This window comes from Oryzias latipes, chromosome 5 (genome assembly GCF_002234675.1).
Source record: "Oryzias latipes chromosome 5, ASM223467v1".
Lineage (NCBI taxonomy): Eukaryota > Metazoa > Chordata > Actinopteri > Beloniformes > Adrianichthyidae > Oryzias > Oryzias latipes.
In genome coordinates this window covers 9,125,198-9,142,817 of record NC_019863.2, presented here as the reverse complement: position 1 = coordinate 9,142,817, position 17,620 = coordinate 9,125,198, and the positions used below count along the sequence as shown (strand labels likewise).

Genomic DNA, 17,620 nt, shown 5'->3' with positions numbered 1-17,620 from the left:
ACATCACGTGGTTCCTCATGGGAGGAGAGCACCGCCATCTTGGTGAGGTCAAGTTTTGAAGACCAAACCACTTTTATAACATTTAATAAAGAGCTCTGTTTTTGCTTTCAATCACTTCATTATATGAAAAAGAAGAATGGCTTGAAATTGCTTAGTTTTGTTCAGAAATAAAAACTTCACGAGTACCCCTAACTTAACTAGTATTAGACTACTTAGATTTTTTCTATGTTCCTTTATTTTATTTTACTTATGTTTTTATTTATTTGTGTGTTATGTTCATTGTTTCTTTTTTTCCCCTCTATTATGTATTTTCTATGTCAATATGTTATATTTGGCAATGGTGACTGATCTTCGAGGCAATATTGATTACATCGTTATTGTTCGTTGTTAACGTTAATGTCATTGTTAATGTATGATACCGCAATTGTCAATAAAGTTTTTTAAAAAACTTAGCTACGTTAACTCATTGGTCGTGGCAACTTACAGCCAATCAAATAGTGTGACGTCATCATTGGTCGAAGGACCCCGAAGGACCCCGAGAACATCCGGCAACCCGAGAACATCCGGTACCCTATCAAAGTTTGTCCACAACGTTGCAGAGTTTAGAAGTCCACATATTTCTTCAGGCATTAGAACAAAACTAATTACATGTTTGATACATAAATTAATTAATGGATAAAATATGTTAGAATGTGGGGGGAATGCATCACCAATGAGTTTAATGCGTTTAGTTTAGGTAAATCATTGTTTAAAGTAATTTCAATAAAAAAAAAAACCTGATAATTCTTTTTATTTTTAATCAGGCGCTGTGTGGTCATCTTACAGGAAAAGAAACATTTGGGGTCCTTTTGCTTCACGTGCGCTGTCTGCCAACGTGAACAACCATGCCCAAGTCAAAGAGAGACAAGAAAAGTAAGAAATTAAAAGTTTATATTGATGTGTTTGGTATATTTATTCGATTCCAGTTTTTAAAACCTGTTACCGACTTAAAGCACTCGTTTTTCGGTCGTGGACGTTTTATAAGCTAACAAAAATTAGCACAAATGTGTTACGCGATGCGCTGTAAAGCAATCTAGCCACAGGGGTTGCAAGCCAGTTGCCTCTGTGCCGGTCCCAAGCCCGGATAAATAGAGAGGGTTGCGTCAGGAAGGGCATCCGGCGTAAAAATTGCCAAAATAACCATGCGAATCATCCACAACACTTTTGACATACCGGATCGGTCGAGGCCCGGGTTAACAACGACCGCCACCGATGCTGTTAACCTACAGGGTGTCGGTGGAAATTTGACTACTGTTGGTCGAAGAAAGAGGGGAGGCAGAAGGGTCCGTGGCCAGAGAGAGAAGGGAAAAGGCAGGAACATAGGTTTGAGAATAGGGACTCTTAACGTTGGCACAATGACAGGGAAAGGCAGAGAGCTGGCAGACATGATGGAGAGAAGGAAGGTAGATGTACTGTGTGTGCAGGAGACAAGGTGGAAGGGCAGCAAGGCACGTAGTATTGGAGGAGGATACAAACTGTTCTATCATGGTGTTGATAGGAAGAGAAACGGGGTAGGTGTGATTCTGAAGGGGGAGTTTGTAAACAGTGTTCTAGAGGTGAAAAGAGTCTCAGACAGGATGATGAGCCTAAAGTTAGAAATTGAAGGGGTGATGGTGAATGTAGTCAGTGGGTATGCGCCACAGGTTGGCTGTGAGTTAGAAGTGAAGGAGAGATTCTGGAGTGAGTTGGATGAGGTCATAGAGAGTATCCCCAGAGGAGAGAGAGTTGTTATTGGAGCAGACTTTAATGGGCATGTTGGTGAGGGCAACAGAGGTGATGAGGAGGTGATGGGCAGGTTTGGTGTGAATGAAAGGAATCTGGAGGGACAGATGGTGGTGGACTTTGCGAAGAGGATGGAAATGGCTGTAGTCAACACTTACTTCCAGAAGAGAGAGGAACATAGAGTGACATACAGAAGTGGAGGTAGGAGTACTCAGGTGGACTACATCCTATGTAGACGAGGTCATTTGAGAGAGGTTAATGACTGCAAAGTGGTGGTAGGAGAGAGTGTAGCCAAACAGCACCGCATGGTGGTGTGTAAGATGACTCTGGAGGTCAGGAAGAAGAAGAGAGGGAAAACAGAAAAGAAGACCAAGTGGTGGAAGCTACAGAATGAAGAAACTTGTGAGGAATTTAGGCAGAAGTTGAGGCAGGTCCTGGGTGGTCAGGATGAGCTTCCAGATGACTGGGAAACTACAGCAGAGATTATCAGGGAAACAGGTAGGAAGGTGCTAGGTGTGTCATCTGGAAAGAGGAAAGACGGTAAAGAGACTTGGTGGTGGAATGAGGAAGTACAGGAATGCGTCCAGAGGAAGAGGTTGGCTAAAAGGAAGTGGGATGTAGAAAGGACTGAGGAAGGTAGACATGAGTACAAGGAAGCGCAGCGTAGAGTGAAGAGAGAGGTGGCAAAGGCCAAACAGAAAGCTTACGATGAGCTATATGACAGGTTAGACACAAAGGAAGGAGAGAAGGACTTGTACAGGCTAGCCAGACAGAGAGACAGAGATGGGAAGGACGTGCAACAGATAAGGGTGATTAAGGACAGAGACGGAAAGGTGCTAACAACCCAGGAGAGTGTACAGAAAAGATGGAAGGAGTATTTTGAGGAGCTGATGAACGAGGAAAATGACAGGGAAAGAAGGGAGGAAGATGTGGTTGTTGTGGAGCAGGAAGTAGCAGAGATTGGAAAGGATGAGGTTAGGAAGGCTCTGAAAAGGATGAAGAGCGGAAAGGCCGTTGGTCCTGATGACGTACCTGTGGAGGTATGGAAGTGCTTAGGAGAGACAGCAGTGGAATTTCTAACGAGTTTTTTCAATAGGATTCTAGAGAGTGAGAAGATGCCTGAGGAATGGAGGAGAAGCGTTCTGGTTCCGATCTTTAAGAACAAGGGTGACACGCAGAACTGCAGCAACTATAGAGGAATAAAGTTGATGAGCCACACAATGAAGCTGTGGGAAAGAGTAGTGGAAGCCAGGCTTAGGAAGAAGGTGGAGATTTGTGAGCAGCAGTATGGTTTCATGCCCCGTAAGAGCACCACTGATGCCATTTTTGCTTTGAGAATGTTGATGGAAAAGTACAGAGAAGGTCAGAAGGAGCTGCATTGTGTGTTCGTAGATTTAGAGAAGGCGTATGACAGGGTGCCGAGGGAGGAGCTGTGGTACTGTATGAGGTCGTCTGGAGTGGCAGAGAAGTATGTCAGAGTAGTTCAGGACATGTATGAGAGAAGTATGACGGTGGTGAGATGTGCTGTAGGTCAGACAGAGGAGTTCAAGGTGGAGGTGGGACTACACCAAGGATCAGCTTTGAGTCCTTTTTTGTTTGCTATGCTGATGGACAGGCTGACAGACGAGGTAAGACAGGAATCTCCCTGGACAATGATGTTTGCGGATGACATCGTAATTTGCAGTGAGAGTAGAGAGCAGGTGGAGGAACAGCTAGAGAGGTGGAGGTTTGCTCTGGAAAGAAGAGGCATGAAGGTCAGTCGTAGTAAGACAGAATACATGTGTCTGAACGAGAGGGATCAAGGTAGAAGCGTTAGGTTACAGGGGGCTGAGGTGAAGAAGGTGCAGGAGTTTAAGTACTTGGGGTCAACAGTTCAGTGTGATGGGGAGTGTGGAAAAGAGGTGAAGAGGCGAGTGCAGGCAGGTTGGAGCGGGTGGAGGAAAGTGTCAGGAGTGTTGTGTGACAGAAGAGTGCCAGCAAGACTCAAAGGAAAGGTGTACAAGACAGTGGTGAGACCAGCTCTGCTCTATGGGTTAGAGACGGTAGCAGTGAGACAGAGACAAGAGGCTGAGATGGAGGTAGCGGAGATGAAGATGTTGAGGTTCTCCTTAGGAGTGACCAGGTTAGACAGGATAAGGAACGAGTACATCAGAGGGACGGCTCATGTTGCCTGTGTTAGCGACAAAGTCAGAGAAGCCAGACTGAGATGGTTTGGACATGTTCAGAGGAGGGATAGTGGATATATTGGTAGAAGGATGTTGGAGATGGAGCTGCCTGGCAGGAGGGCAAGAGGACGGCCAAAGAGGAGATACATGGATGTCTTGACAGAGGACATGAAGTTGGCTAATGTTAGGGTAGAAGATGTTCATGATAGAGTGAGGTGGAAAAGGATGATTCGCTGTGGCGACCCCTGATGGGAAAAGCCGAAAGAGAAAGAAGATGCGCTGTAAAGCAACTGCATCGTTTCAGTCTAACTTAGAGAATGTATTCTTATTTGTTTTTTATTTTCTCAGTTTCGTTAACGAAAACCACGAAGAAAGGATTGGAGTCGAAGCAGAAATTAATTGAGGAGGTAAGTGTTAGTCACCACACAACAATGATAGAATCAAGCAAAAAACAATGAACTAAAACCTCCTCGTTTGTTTTTATTTTGTAGTTAAGAAAATGCGTGGACACATACAGGAACCTGTTCATATTTTCTGTTGAAAATATGAGGAATAACAAGTTAAAAGATATCCGGACAGCATGGAAGCACAGCAGGTAATGGTGCTCTGTTGTGTTCCAAGTTCCTGCTTGTGTTTTGGTTTTGTGTAGTTTTCAGTTTGCTGTCCTGGCTGAAGTCCACCAAGCTAAACTGGGACAGATTTAGCTCATTCCATCATCTGGGTGAACTGAGATCACATGTTTTATTGTAGCTGATAAAATCGTACACTGAAGAATTGGATCTAAGAAGATTTGTTGAATCTTTGGCCATAACATGGCCTGGAATAAGGATTTTCTAATTAATGATATGGAGGTAAAATGGTCTTAAATGGATTTCAGTGTATAATACGTATATTTTGTGTGTCACTGTGTGTACTAAGTGTGTATTCACGTGTACACTTTAATATCACAAACTTACTAATACACTTTACGCCCAACTCAACAGTTTTAGTCACAGACTTTTTTGCAAAATGCCATGCACTTCAAATTCATGCCAACTTCTTTTTTGAGTCCAGTACAAGTCATACTAGAATCACTATACTTGAGTGAGTCAATCGGACAAAAGGCTTCAATGCTTCATCTGCCCATCATTAACGATCGCCACAATAATTTTATTATCATTTTATTTGATCACTTCTCTGCTCACGGTGCACAATCCCCGTTCTAGAGGGCTGCTGTCTTGCTGGTTTTCCATCTATCCCTCCCCTTGCAGCTTCTTAGTGATGGGACACACCTGATCCAGGTAATCTGCTGTAAGTGGGGCAGATATCTTATTGACAAGCTGAACGCTGGTCCCCTGAAGTTGTGGATTTAATAAGTTTGATCTTAAATTGGTTGGAACTGGAATCAAGGCATTGACTATGGTGACGGCACACGCGATCCGTCCAGTTATTTATTATCCAGTCAATGCGTACAGGTGATACTGGTGTACGGTGTCCCTACGCCACACTTCAGCCACTAGTGATGTGCATACCTAAGTGTCCATGAGATAGGTAGGACGTCCACGTAATCTTTGATTATCTAGTTTTCTCAACAGGATCGAGCCTGGTTGCATGCAACAGGAGTCCAAAGAGCAACCACTTTTCCCGTTAACAGCATTAACAAGCTTCCTGTGGAATGCAGAGGATTGGGGGATTGATTCTGATGTTTGTGTCTAATCTACAGATTCTTCTTTGGCAAAAATAAAGTCATGATTGTAGCTTTGGGGAAAGGAAGTCCAGATGAATACAAAGACAATTTGCACAAGGTAAGCAGATATTGACTGTTTTTGAAATGTATAAATGCAATCCGATCCTCCATACTGAAGAGGTTGTAAGTTTTTACGCTTTTGGTGTGCAGGTCAGCAAGTTTCTGCGAGGGGAAGTTGGGGTTCTCTTCACAAACAAAACAAAGGATGAAGTATATGAGTAAGTGATGGTTTCAGTAAAGCTTCTGTTGTTTTATTGGTGCTTTATGTGTTGATCAGCTAAAGAGTGCTGGCCTTCACCTGCAGATACTTCAGTCATTTCAAAGAGATGGATTTTGCCCGCGCTGGAAACCAAGCTCAGATGGACGTAACGCTGGACGAGGGACCTCTTGAGCAGTTCCCACACTCAATGGAGCCTCAGCTAAGACAGCTGGGGCTTCCCACTGCCCTCAAGAAGGGTAAAAAACACTTCAACACTTGTTTTCTGATGACCTTTGAAAGGAAAATTACAAGTAACCCCTGTTAACCTGAAAAGCTCTTAAAAACAGGAATGGTAGTAAAAAAAAAAAAAAAAACACAAATCTCTTTTAATAAGCAGGAAAGTTTAGTGTTACATGAAGAACAGCCGCCTCAAAAGCCCCCTCAGTGACTATTGGAAACCTTGTCCTGCCAGCACAGCAGGGTTTTATGGAGATACATGGAGGGATAAGAAAGGCAGATAGTGGTCAGTGTATTGAAGTTTGCGATCAATAGAAAAACATCGGGGCCAATTACATGTGCTAAGGTAGAGAGTGAGCCGGTCACACGGTAGAACTCTGGCTTTTGTTATGGTCAAAGAATGACGAGAAACATCTGGTCTGGATGTAGCTGTCCCTCTGTTACAGGCAGCTCTTATATGAAGAGGGATCCGAATCAAATGTGGTTAAGAACTTTGTTCTAAATCCTTGGAACAGAACGAGATGCTGGAGATGGATCCATAACTCGACTAGTCTTCTAGACCCGCTCTGATGAAAATAAGGATTTGGGTGTTTTGAACTTTTTTTCTTCTTATGATTATGAAGGAGATATAAAGAAAATTAAACTTAAAATTACATTTCTGCGAATTTCTTTGTTCAAATAGCTGTGAATCAGGAGCAAAAAAGCAATCCACCAAACCGCTTTTTCTTTTTAATTTTGAGTCAACAATTGCAGCTTCATTTTGAAAATGAAAAAAGCATTTCTGGTATTGACTTTTATTCTTAATTATGCTACAGAAAAACTTCCATAACAGGCTCCCTGCTCTTCTCCATGCTGATGCATCCACTCGCAGACAGATCTGTGTACGTCCCGCCTTAATGAACTCCTGCTGCTCTGCAGAAACTGTCCTTGAAAACGGGAGATATTTGGCAGGGTTTTGACTAGAAAACGCATAATTATAATTCAAAGACCACTGGGAACACTTTTAGAATTGATCAAAGGATGATCAGAGTGGACTTCATCAACAAGGAAGAACATTACTTTTAGATGAAATGCTGTTTGAATTGGACAGCAGTCCTGAAACGCTGCAGTTTTGTGTTGAAAAAGGTTCCCTTCAGTGTCGGTTTACTTTTAGATTTAGGATGGATAACCAGTCAAATAAATATTTAAAATATTGTTTTTACACACATTAAATATGCAGTAAAATAGAAAAGCCTGAATGAATCAAATAATGAATGGAAAACAGGAACATTTTGTCAGCTTGTTTGTTTTGATCTGCCGTATTTCAGGAGTGGTAACGTTGCTGAAAGACTACGAAGTCTGCAAAGAAGGAGACATCCTAACTCCTGAGCAGGCTCGGATTCTGGTGAGCTTCTCAGCGTTTCATGTGATTGAAACCTTTGTTTTTCTGCAGTGAGCTTCAATTTCTATGTTCTGTTAACAGAAACTTTTTGCCATCGAGATGGCAGAATTCAAAGTGAAGATCAAATGTATGTGGAATTCAGAAACAACGGAATTCCAGGGCTTGGCTGGTGAGGAGGAACCAGAGCTGGACGACCATGACGACGACGAAGAGGATGAGGATGCAGAATAGTGGGGATGACTTCACCTCCAAGTCATTCATGCCTGCTTTGAAAAGCAGAGGGACAATTATTTTACTAAGTTCCTGTGCCGCTGTACACACATCTGAGTCCGGACTTCTCTCCGTTTTTAATTTCATTCAATGAAAGTAAAGTAAGCAGTTATTAGCATCAAGAAGTGGTTGAGTCCATGTGATTGTGCTTATGCAAACCGAGTTTTCAATGTGGTTCATCAAAGCTCCCAATAAATGTCTGTTTTCACCGATTGTCACGCTCAGCATTTAAGTGGAAAAAGCTTTTATTGTGAAAATTAATTCCTTACCTGAATACAGTTAAGGAATTTAAAAAGGAAAGGTCCATTACCGTTTATCTCAGAAAACAAATCAGTGCAGAAATCAAGTGAAATTTTCTGGAGCTTTTTTGACATTTGCAGTCGTTTCATCTGAAGTAGTTTGGACAGTCGTGAAATACAAGGTTCCAGGCGTCCTTGAAGGCATCAACAACTCTCTGGTCCAGAGGACCCTCTTCTGCAGCATCCAGGTTTTGCTTAAGTTGCTCAATGTTCGACATTCCAAGGATGACTCCATCTCCAAGATCCCCCTGAACACAGACAGAGTTCTGTTTGGATTCAGTTTAAAGAAAAAGGGACACCTTGTGGTGGAAATGAAGATTGCAACCAGTTAAAGCAGCGTTTTTAAGAGTTGAGGATAAGTAGCTGTTGGATTATCTGCCTAAACATTTGGCATTGTCTAGTTTCCTGTGTAATTGAAGTCCAGTGGCTACCTTCAGCTGGGAGTGGTGGTACATCCAGCGGATAGCAGCAGAAGTCAGGGAGGGTTTCTCTGAGCCGTATGCCGACTCCAAAGCCTTCAGAACCAAATCTATGGCCTGGAATTGACTCTCCTTCCAGTACCTGAAGCAAGAGATTTGAGGTGATGCTTATCTTCTGCCTCAGTAAAGATGAAATGTTTCCAAGGACAGGAGGATTTGAAAGGAAAAGCCAAACCAGTTTGGTTTCACCTGTCTCTGTACGCCGCGGCCCAGCTGTTCCCAAAGAACCGACTTGCAGGCTGAGAACCGTCTTTGTCCTCATAGTGGTACTTTCCTGTCAGAAGGCCTCCTGGGAGTGAACCAAAGGGTCAGCCTGATCTTCAGCTTATGTTCATCGAGACAAGAATAAAAAGTTTCCCCGGTTTTATTTTTAATTTCGCCTCTCGGCTTAACATGCAAACTGAGCCACAGACAGAAGTGATGTTAACCGGAAGAGACTCTGGAGGACCTGGTGAACCCGGACACGGCGACGTGTTTGCCGGCGCCTCTGTAGAGCTCTTCAAAATGTGAACCCAAGCTAATCGCTCAACATCACGCATGTTTTCTCTTTACGAATGAAGTCCAGAAAAACGTTAGCGGTTTCATATTCTGACGCGGCCGGGGCGTCAAGGCATAGAGGAGTAAATTTGACGCTCATCAAAAGAGGCGCCAGACGCAAATTTGACGAAATTGTGTCTGGTGTGAACGCAGCAACGTGCCAAATACTGGTAGATTTGAGTGCAGTAGGCGTTTTGCTGTTTTTGTGCTTCTGAAGGTGACTGCAAAGTAGGGCTGGCAACGATTAGTCAACTATTAAAAATCATCGACACTAATTTGGTATTGTCGACGCGTTTTTTTTTTTGGTCATTTCAGTTTTATGAACGCGCATCCAGCCGGGTGTTTTCACATCAGACAAGCACCAGACACGTAGGTAGAACCAGGGGGAAGATTCTTCTTCTTTTGTAGATTAACTGTTTATTAGCGCTCGTCCACCATCTACTATAGGAAGCGGCTCGGTGCTCAAAGTCGAAGCTGTAAAAATCCTCAGTTTTGTTTTCACAGCTCTGTTGCTATAAATGTCCGTCTTGGTGTCATTAACCCGACTGGACACAACTCGCAGTCATTAATGACTCCTTTGTGATCATTTTTACCACGGTTGGTACTTCCATGTTTTGAAGCGGACGGCACCCACACGTCACTACTAAATCGGAGTCCCTGATTGGTCACAGTGCTGCGATTCAGCGTGAAAATGTTCAGCCTGTTAAACTGTCAGCATGCGATCAATGAATGCCCGATTTCTACGTAGAGCTCGCAACCGCGCTTAAAAACTTGTGTAGCGACTGCGTGATCACAGGCATTACGGACGCAGAAGCCAGAAATTCTGGTCCACGTCATTGACTGTAGACGGGGGAGGAGCCGGTGCACCAGAGATGGCAGCAACACTTCCACAGAGCATCCTTAACGTGTTTCTAAAAGGAATGAGACCACTGCTGGTTGAAGAGGATGGATTTGAAGACATGTTTGAGGGGCTGCACCCTGGCTAGCACCTAAGTCCCTTTTGCAAACGGATGGAGGAAAAATGATTGTAGAATATTTTACTGTTCACTAATTGCAACAAAGTAAAACCCATGCTCATAAAACTATTTTTGCTTACTGTTTTATATGGGACGTTTAGACAATGATTTAGTGCAGGGACCATAGAGTTTGCCAGCTTGTGTTTTTTTTTTGTGCTAGCATAAAGCTGACCTGGGACCCTAAACTTTTTATCTTTCAAAAAGTGATGTTGAAATCCATGAACTATGCATGTAAAATTTCAATATCTGAACACACCATACGCCAAGCATTAGCAGTACCAGACATGAGGCCAACCTCCATAGACTGAGTAACAATCACTTTTTGTCTTTTTAAGTTTGCCCATCACTTTCCGTAAACAATAATCTATGACTAATCGACTACTGAAATAATCGTTGGTGATAGCTCTACTGAAAAGTGCACAGCAGAAGATAAAACCAGTACCTGCTAATGGATTATATGCGTAGAACCTCAATCCACAGTATCTCAGACATGGCAGCAGCTCTGTCTCAACTTGTCTCGTTGTGGCGTTGTACATTCCCTGTGATGAGAAGCAAAAACCAACACCGAGGCTGAGAACTGTCTACGGGACAAAACATGACTCCTAGAAAAAACTTGAAATGCAAAAAAAATTTTTAAATTTTTTTTTTGTCCGTTTTTACTTTTTTCACAGTAACATTGTGGGGGAAAAATCAAAATGACAACAAAAATCTTAATGAGTGAGATCATTTTCACTTTTGTTTCTGCAAATAGTTTAATATTCTGTCATCTTAAAACTTTGCTTTGAGTACATTCAATCAACAGTACAGAAGATGCTGTAAGATTATGATATGGAACTACAATCCTTAAAAATAACTAACTTAACACTTCAACTTAAGCTTTACTGATTCTTTAACTATTTTTTGAATTTAGAGTATTAAGACGGTACCTGATAAACAGTTGGGACAAGCCAGTTGTTATGTCTGCAGATGCAAACTATTTCTGCCACTTCCCATGATGCATAGTTTGACAGGCCAAGCTCCTTGAATTTCCCCTGAGAGTCAGAAGAGCACATCCGCCTCATTGAAACAGTCTAGGTTTAGTCTTCTTTCGGTTTGTTTTTGCCTAAATCTGCTCAGCTCACCTCTTTGTGCAGCTCATTGCAGGCCCTCAGCGTGTCCTGGATGGGGTTTTGATGGTCAGGGGCATGGAGGTAGAAGAGGTCCACACAGTCAGTGCGCAGCCTCTGCAGAGAGGTTTCCAGCTGGGAGCGCACACTCTCTGGTTTCAGAGTTTTCCCATCCCAGGGGTTAGCTTTAGTAGCTATGCTCACTGTAAGAGGGGAATAAATCACGAAATGGATATTTATTAGAATGTTTCACCATTTGAAAAGGATACGAGCTACAATTGGTGTCATTTATGGAACTGGATAAGCTCCTTTTATGAAAAAATGTTCAGTCAACGGAAACAAAACAACCATTCTGTGTTGTTTTTGCTCGATATAATTTTGTTTTAAGAATGAAGCTGACCAGTTTAAAAATACAAATGAGCAGCAGAAGGATTTGGCTTCAGATGGTGTTAGACCCAGAAGGCCTGGAAAAGCTGCTTTTCTCATGAGATTCTAGTAAAGCTTTAGAAATTAAACAAACAAAAAGAAATGTTTCAAATTCAGAACAAGATCCTGTTGATCTGTGCAGGGGTTAAAGTTTAAAGTGATGCTGCAGCAGAAGTTAAACGGACAGAAAATAAATGAATGCACTCCAAACACCGAATCTTTGGTTAAAAAAAAAAGACTTGTTTCAAGAAAAATTGTCTTAATTGTTAATTGTTTGGAGCCCTGGATGACATTAAAAATAAATAAATCCATTGTTCCCTCAAATTAGCATTTTGTGCACACAAATTAGTATTTTGTCCACAAACGTTAGCATTTTATTATTACTTTGTGTGGCTCAGCTGCCGAACACTGGCGCCAACCTACCAACAGAGGCAAGGTGGGGTTCAGTGTCTTGCCCAAGGACATTTAGGCACATGGGCGTGCAAGGCGGGAATCGAACCTGCAATATTACGATCATGGGTCGACCGCTGCACCATGGCTGCCCCACAGTGTGCACAAATAAGCACTTTGTGTACGCAAAATACGAAGTTATCTGCACAAATGCTAACTAGTGTGCAGAAAATGCTAATTGCCTGGCCAACAAATACTACTTTGTGCACCAATTTGAGGGAACCATTTTTTATGTCATGTCCAGGGCTCCATATTATTTTTTTTCTCCCAAGAAAAATAATTTACTTTAATTTAAGTTTTCCAATAGCAAAATAATCTTAATATGACAATTTATGTCTCAGTGACTAGAATATTTTTCTTAAAATAATAATTCATGGTAAGACCATTTTTCTTTTCCCAATGGCAGATTTTTTCGTTAAAGAAAATCTGATGGGGTCAAATTGTTTGACTTAATTTGAAGGGTGCATGTTTTTTTTACAGTGTACAGTTAATGGAAGACACTTAGGAGAGTGGATATATAAGCAGTACAGAAGGAATTCGAGATGCACTGTAGTGACCTTAGCAATTGTTAGATAAACCACAGATGGAAATAAAATGCTGGAAATAACCATCTCATCATTAGTATTATTAAGAGTAAAAGTTGGATGATTTCAATCAATCAATCAATTTATTATTTGTATAGCACTTATAAAAGCCAAGGCAACCAAAGTGCTTAACATAAAATCCAATAAAATCACAAACAATATGATGCAATAAAAAAAAAACAATAAAACAATAAAATCAATTGAACTGCACTTGAAATGTGTTGGAGTAAATGCAAAAACCCTCTGCACTCAAACGCCCCAGAACAGCCGTAGTAGCTGGAATTTAAGATGGTTTTGTCGATTAAAACAATGAAAACAAACACAAACAAAACAGCCACAAATCTCCACACACTAAAAGATTTAAAAGTGGGGCTGCCTTCACGTTTACTGCAATTCTATACTTTTTTATTTAGTTAGTTTATTTATGTTAAGTGTGTAATAGGAAAGTTACATGTTCACCTATGGACAGGCATTAAAAACAATCGTCTGCTGTTACCCACAATTCAGTGCGGTTTGCAGCTGACAGTTAGCAGGTCAAAGTACCTGCTTTAGGAAGAAGAGCCATGTCTCCAATGATGGCCTCCGACTTTCCGTCCGTGTACATGAACGCCGTGTCCAGGTGTTTGTGTCCTCTGCCCAGGAACGTCTTCACCATCTCCCGGCTCTGCTCCTCGTCAGCTCGGCCTCCGAACGCCATGGTTCCCAGCAGAGTCACCGGCTTCACTTCGCAGGAGCACGACATGTTTCTGCTCCACGTCACGAGCGCGCTCCTCGGGCTGTGGGACTGTCGCAGTGTGCAGAGTCGGCGTGTTGTCGCCCACAGCATGCTACTGCGCGGAAGATCACGCTAAGAAAGGTCAAAGGTCGTGCTGGAAGCTGGAACTAGGAGGCGTGTCCGCTTAAGAATAAACCATTTGAGGATGATCCTGGTCCTTAGAGCGCTGTGAGTGGGCGCAAAGTTCAATTTGACCCACTCTAGCTGCAGGCGCACGTGCTCATATTTGCTTATTTCACTGTTACATCACAAACTGTGCACCTGTAATTTCTATTTTGACCACAAGGTGTCAGCAAAGCACAGTTTGACACGTGACTTGAAGCCTCAAAGAAAATGAATCTTCTTTTCCTTTCAGGTTTTCTCTTCAGGGTCAACACAGCGAATCAGCTTCCTTCTTCTACATCCTCCACTCTAACACCAGCTGCCTTCATGTCTTCATGACGACATCTTGTGTTTTTGTGTGTATGATGTGAGTGAATTGCTTGTTTCCTCTATACTTTTGGCATTTGGAGCAGACAGCAAAGAAAGAATTTCATTGTGCAGGGAAACCTGTTTCTTTACTGTGCATATGATAATAAACCCTTTGAATCTTGAATTCACCGCATCCATAACCCTCCTCTTTGGACGTCCTCTAGACCTTGAGCCCAACAGCTCTAGATTCTGCATTCTTCTACCAACACATTCACTGTCTCTCCTCTGGACATGTCCCAACCATGTCAGTACATGTGCCGTCCCTCTGATGGATGGATGGATTACTTTATTAATCGAGAGGGAACTTGCAAGTCCATCCATTGCTTCAAATATACACAATAAGTTAAAAATGAGGATCCTAAAATTATATTAAAAATATTAAAATTAATCATAAAAACATATAAACAATGTCAATTGAACTCACTAAGAACAGTATAAAAACAATGAAAGTAGTTGACCGTTCAGTGACCCCTCCTGACTTCTTGAGCCTTTCTGTAGAGCATGGCAGAGAGCGAAGACGGTCACTGAAGGCGCTCCTTTGGTCATTGAAGACTCTGTGTAGGAGGTGACCAGTGTTCTTCACTATGTTGTCCAGTTTGGACAGCATCTTCTGCTCTGTCGCTGCCTCCACCGTCTCCAGGTTTAGCCCCACCATGTCCTCATTCCTGATCCATCCTGGTCACTTCCAGAGAGAACCTCAGCATCTTCATTTCTGGTACCTCCAGCTCTGCTTCCTGTCTTTTCCTCAGTGCCACTGTGTCTAGGCCAAACAACATGCTGGTCTCACCACAGTTTTTTGCACCTTTCCTTTCATTTGAGCTGAAACTCTTCTATCACACTTGACACTTTTCTCCGCCCATTCCAACCTGCCTGCACTCGTTTCTTCACTTCTTTTCCATTCTCTTCATTCCTCCATACTGTTAACCATAGATACTTCAAATCCTCTACCTTCTTTATCTCTTCTCCCTGTAGCCTCACTCTTCCTCTTGGGTTCCTCTCATTCTGACACGTACTCCATTTTACTGCGACAAACCTTCATTCCTCTCCTTTCCAGAGCAAACCTTCAGCTCTCTGGCTTCTCCTCCACTTGTTCCCTGCTCTCTTTACAAATAAAAAATAAATAAAAGAGTCCTCATTTAAATCTTAAAATCTTAAATTTTGGACATAAAACTACATTTAAGTGCTTATCTGACACAGATTTTTGTTTAAAGTAGCAAATAAAAGTTTAACTATGTAATATAAGCTCACTTAAACGTCTTGCTAGTAGAAAAGCATTTAAAGGTCCACTTCAATGAAAATGGTGTTTCTAACATCTTCTTGTTCCAGTTTTCTCATGATGGAGCACATATATACAGAAAATTAAGATTCAAATTCTATTTCCAATTGTTGTGAATCAGGAGCAGTCACAAAAAGGCTGTCAGAAAAAGCTTAGCTGTAAAGTAGAAGCTACAATCAGCGTGCCACAAACCCCCTGCTCCGCTCCATTCTGATGCATCCTCTTTCAGACAAACAGATCCATGTAGGTGCTCATTTTCTTTGTCTGAGCTGGCATCTGGCTCAAAACTGTACAGCTTCAATATTGCTCGTCATTTTTGTTGCACTGACAATGTTGGCATGGGGTTGTGAGGGGGTGTAAGCTAGTGGGAGAGCAAAGGGATGATGGGAAATAAGCCCAGGCTTACTCTGTCCAAACAGTCCCATCCACAAATAAGGAGGTGAATTTTGGAGGAACTCTTGCCGCTCTGTATAGAAACTACCTGATCAGCCAATAAAACAGATAAAACGATTTGATTAGTTAAACTATGATGGAGAAATGTCTTCTTTTCATTCACATCTCACTAAAGCTGGTGCTGGACTGGTTGCTGATCTGCTGTAAGACCACACAAATACAGACAACCACACATACACCTAGAGACAATTTAGAGTCACTATCACACTATCTTTCCAGCATTATCACCCTCCATATAAAAAAAAAAAAATTGACCATCACTTTACGTAAACAATAATCGTTGACTAATGGACTACTAAAGTAATAGCTAGTGACAGCTCTGCCATTACTAACATATATGTTTTTACATTTGATGCATGTTAGGGAGCCGGTTTAGCTCGTGCTGGTTTGCGGCGCCTTCCATCCATGAAACCAGGGTTCAAATCTGGGCTGCTCCCTGTTCCCTTCCCTACCTCTGTGCCAGTCCCAAGCCCAGTTGCTTTGAGAGGGTTGTGTCAGGAAGGGCATCCAGCGTAAAACATTGCCAAGTTTACCATGCGACTCGTTCACTGTGGCAACCCCTGATGGGAAAAGCCAAAAGAGACACACACACACACACACTTGATGCATGTTAAATTCAGATTATTATAATTAGTTAACAAGCTTTTTTATTTGCCAAAAGTCTCTGTCTTGTGTTTTATCATAGAGTTATATACCAAAATATGGTGTATTTCCATAAACTTTCTATAATCAATCCTTTTAAGAAATGAATTGGTTTCAGTATTAATATCCACAATACTGGACCTGTATTTACTTGATTTTGGATCAACACCCTAATTCTCACCATCCCTATCAGACAGCCTAAAGATGTGGAAGAGTATTGTGTACTCAGTGCAGCCACATCTATGGTATTTGAGATATGAACAAGCATACAAACTCTGTGACAGCATAGCAATGTCATTTCTGGAAGTCGACCACTAAATCAAGGTGCAACAGACAAAAAAAAAACATATTTAACTCCCACAATGCATTCCTGCAGTTGGTAGGATCATTTCAATACTTTGCAAAAGCATGAAAAGCTCTTGAAGGCAATAAAATAGGGGAAATTCTGCATTTACAGCATAACATGTAGTTAAGTATAAACTGTTAAAAGAATCCACTACAGAAAAGCAAAAATGTGTCTAAAAATCTTGTTTAAATTATGAATATGTGCAAATGTGAATTAATCTACAAGACTATGTGATTGTAAGTGTTAGAATGAGTCAGGAGGACATCAAAGGGTCTAACAGGCAGGTGTTTAAAAAAACTGGGAGCACAGGTACAACTCATCTCCCTAACCACACACAGTGCTAAGTAGAAAACCGTTATGTATTTCTATGGGTGTTACTACCTCCAAACAAATGTTCATATCTTCAAAAGTCTTTCACTTATCAGAAGTGTTGAACCCTTTTGAGTATCACAAGGCTTTGGGCTACAATTTGTGCAAGTTTCATGTCTTAAGGTTCTGGTCTATTCGCGCAAATGGAAGTTTAACACACGACTTGCTGTACAGAAGCAGCCAAAAAATGTGATATGGGCAGGTATAGGACATTTAAGGGACCTTAGTCTCAGTCTAGGTCAGGGCCTGTTGAGGCAAAAGCATTTGCCCCACAGAATTGAAGGGAGTGATTATGTGACCTACTCTCGGTCTGTGAAGATTCTGCAATACACACTAATTACAGTCTCTAATTAACAGCTATGTGGGGGAAATTTACATGGTTTTGGGTTTTACCGTGTTTTTGTTTTTCACAGGAATTCATTAAAACACGGTTTTACATTTATTTCATATAAAATTAAAGAAAATAAATGACTGACATTATGTTGTCAGTCTATTTCTTAGTTGATATTCACTTTCCTTAAACATTAGATCTGACTTTTCAGGTATTTAATCCCTATAAGGAACTGATCATTAGAGTAAATCATCCATAAGCAGGAAACCCAATAACTAAAGTATACAAAGTCATGAGTGTGAGATCATTAAAACAGTCAGA

General features: G+C 41.6%; 2 protein-coding genes across 2 annotated transcripts; one reads left to right on the top strand and one right to left on the bottom strand.

Annotated features, from left to right (window-relative positions):
• Nucleotides 1-787: 787 nt before the first annotated feature.
• mrto4 (MRT4 homolog, ribosome maturation factor) lies at nt 788-7,952 on the top strand. Its single transcript, XM_004068647.4, has 8 exons — nt 788-912; nt 4,275-4,333; nt 4,418-4,521; nt 5,629-5,710; nt 5,803-5,870; nt 5,957-6,108; nt 7,396-7,472; nt 7,551-7,952. The coding sequence occupies exons 1-8, from the start codon at nt 885-887 to the stop codon at nt 7,698-7,700; spliced, it is 720 nt and encodes a 239-aa protein (XP_004068695.1). The 5' UTR covers nt 788-884; the 3' UTR covers nt 7,701-7,952.
• Nucleotides 7,953-7,966: 14 nt separating this feature from the next.
• Nucleotides 7,967-13,657, bottom strand: LOC101175148 (aflatoxin B1 aldehyde reductase member 4). Its single transcript, XM_004068646.4, has 7 exons — nt 13,180-13,657; nt 11,192-11,379; nt 10,997-11,101; nt 10,513-10,609; nt 8,707-8,806; nt 8,470-8,599; nt 7,967-8,286 (listed from the first exon to the last, which is right to left on the bottom strand). Exons 1-7 carry the CDS (start codon nt 13,460-13,462, stop codon nt 8,125-8,127), a joined length of 1,065 nt encoding a protein of 354 aa, XP_004068694.1. The 5' UTR covers nt 13,463-13,657; the 3' UTR covers nt 7,967-8,124.
• Nucleotides 13,658-17,620: the final 3,963 nt, after the last annotated feature.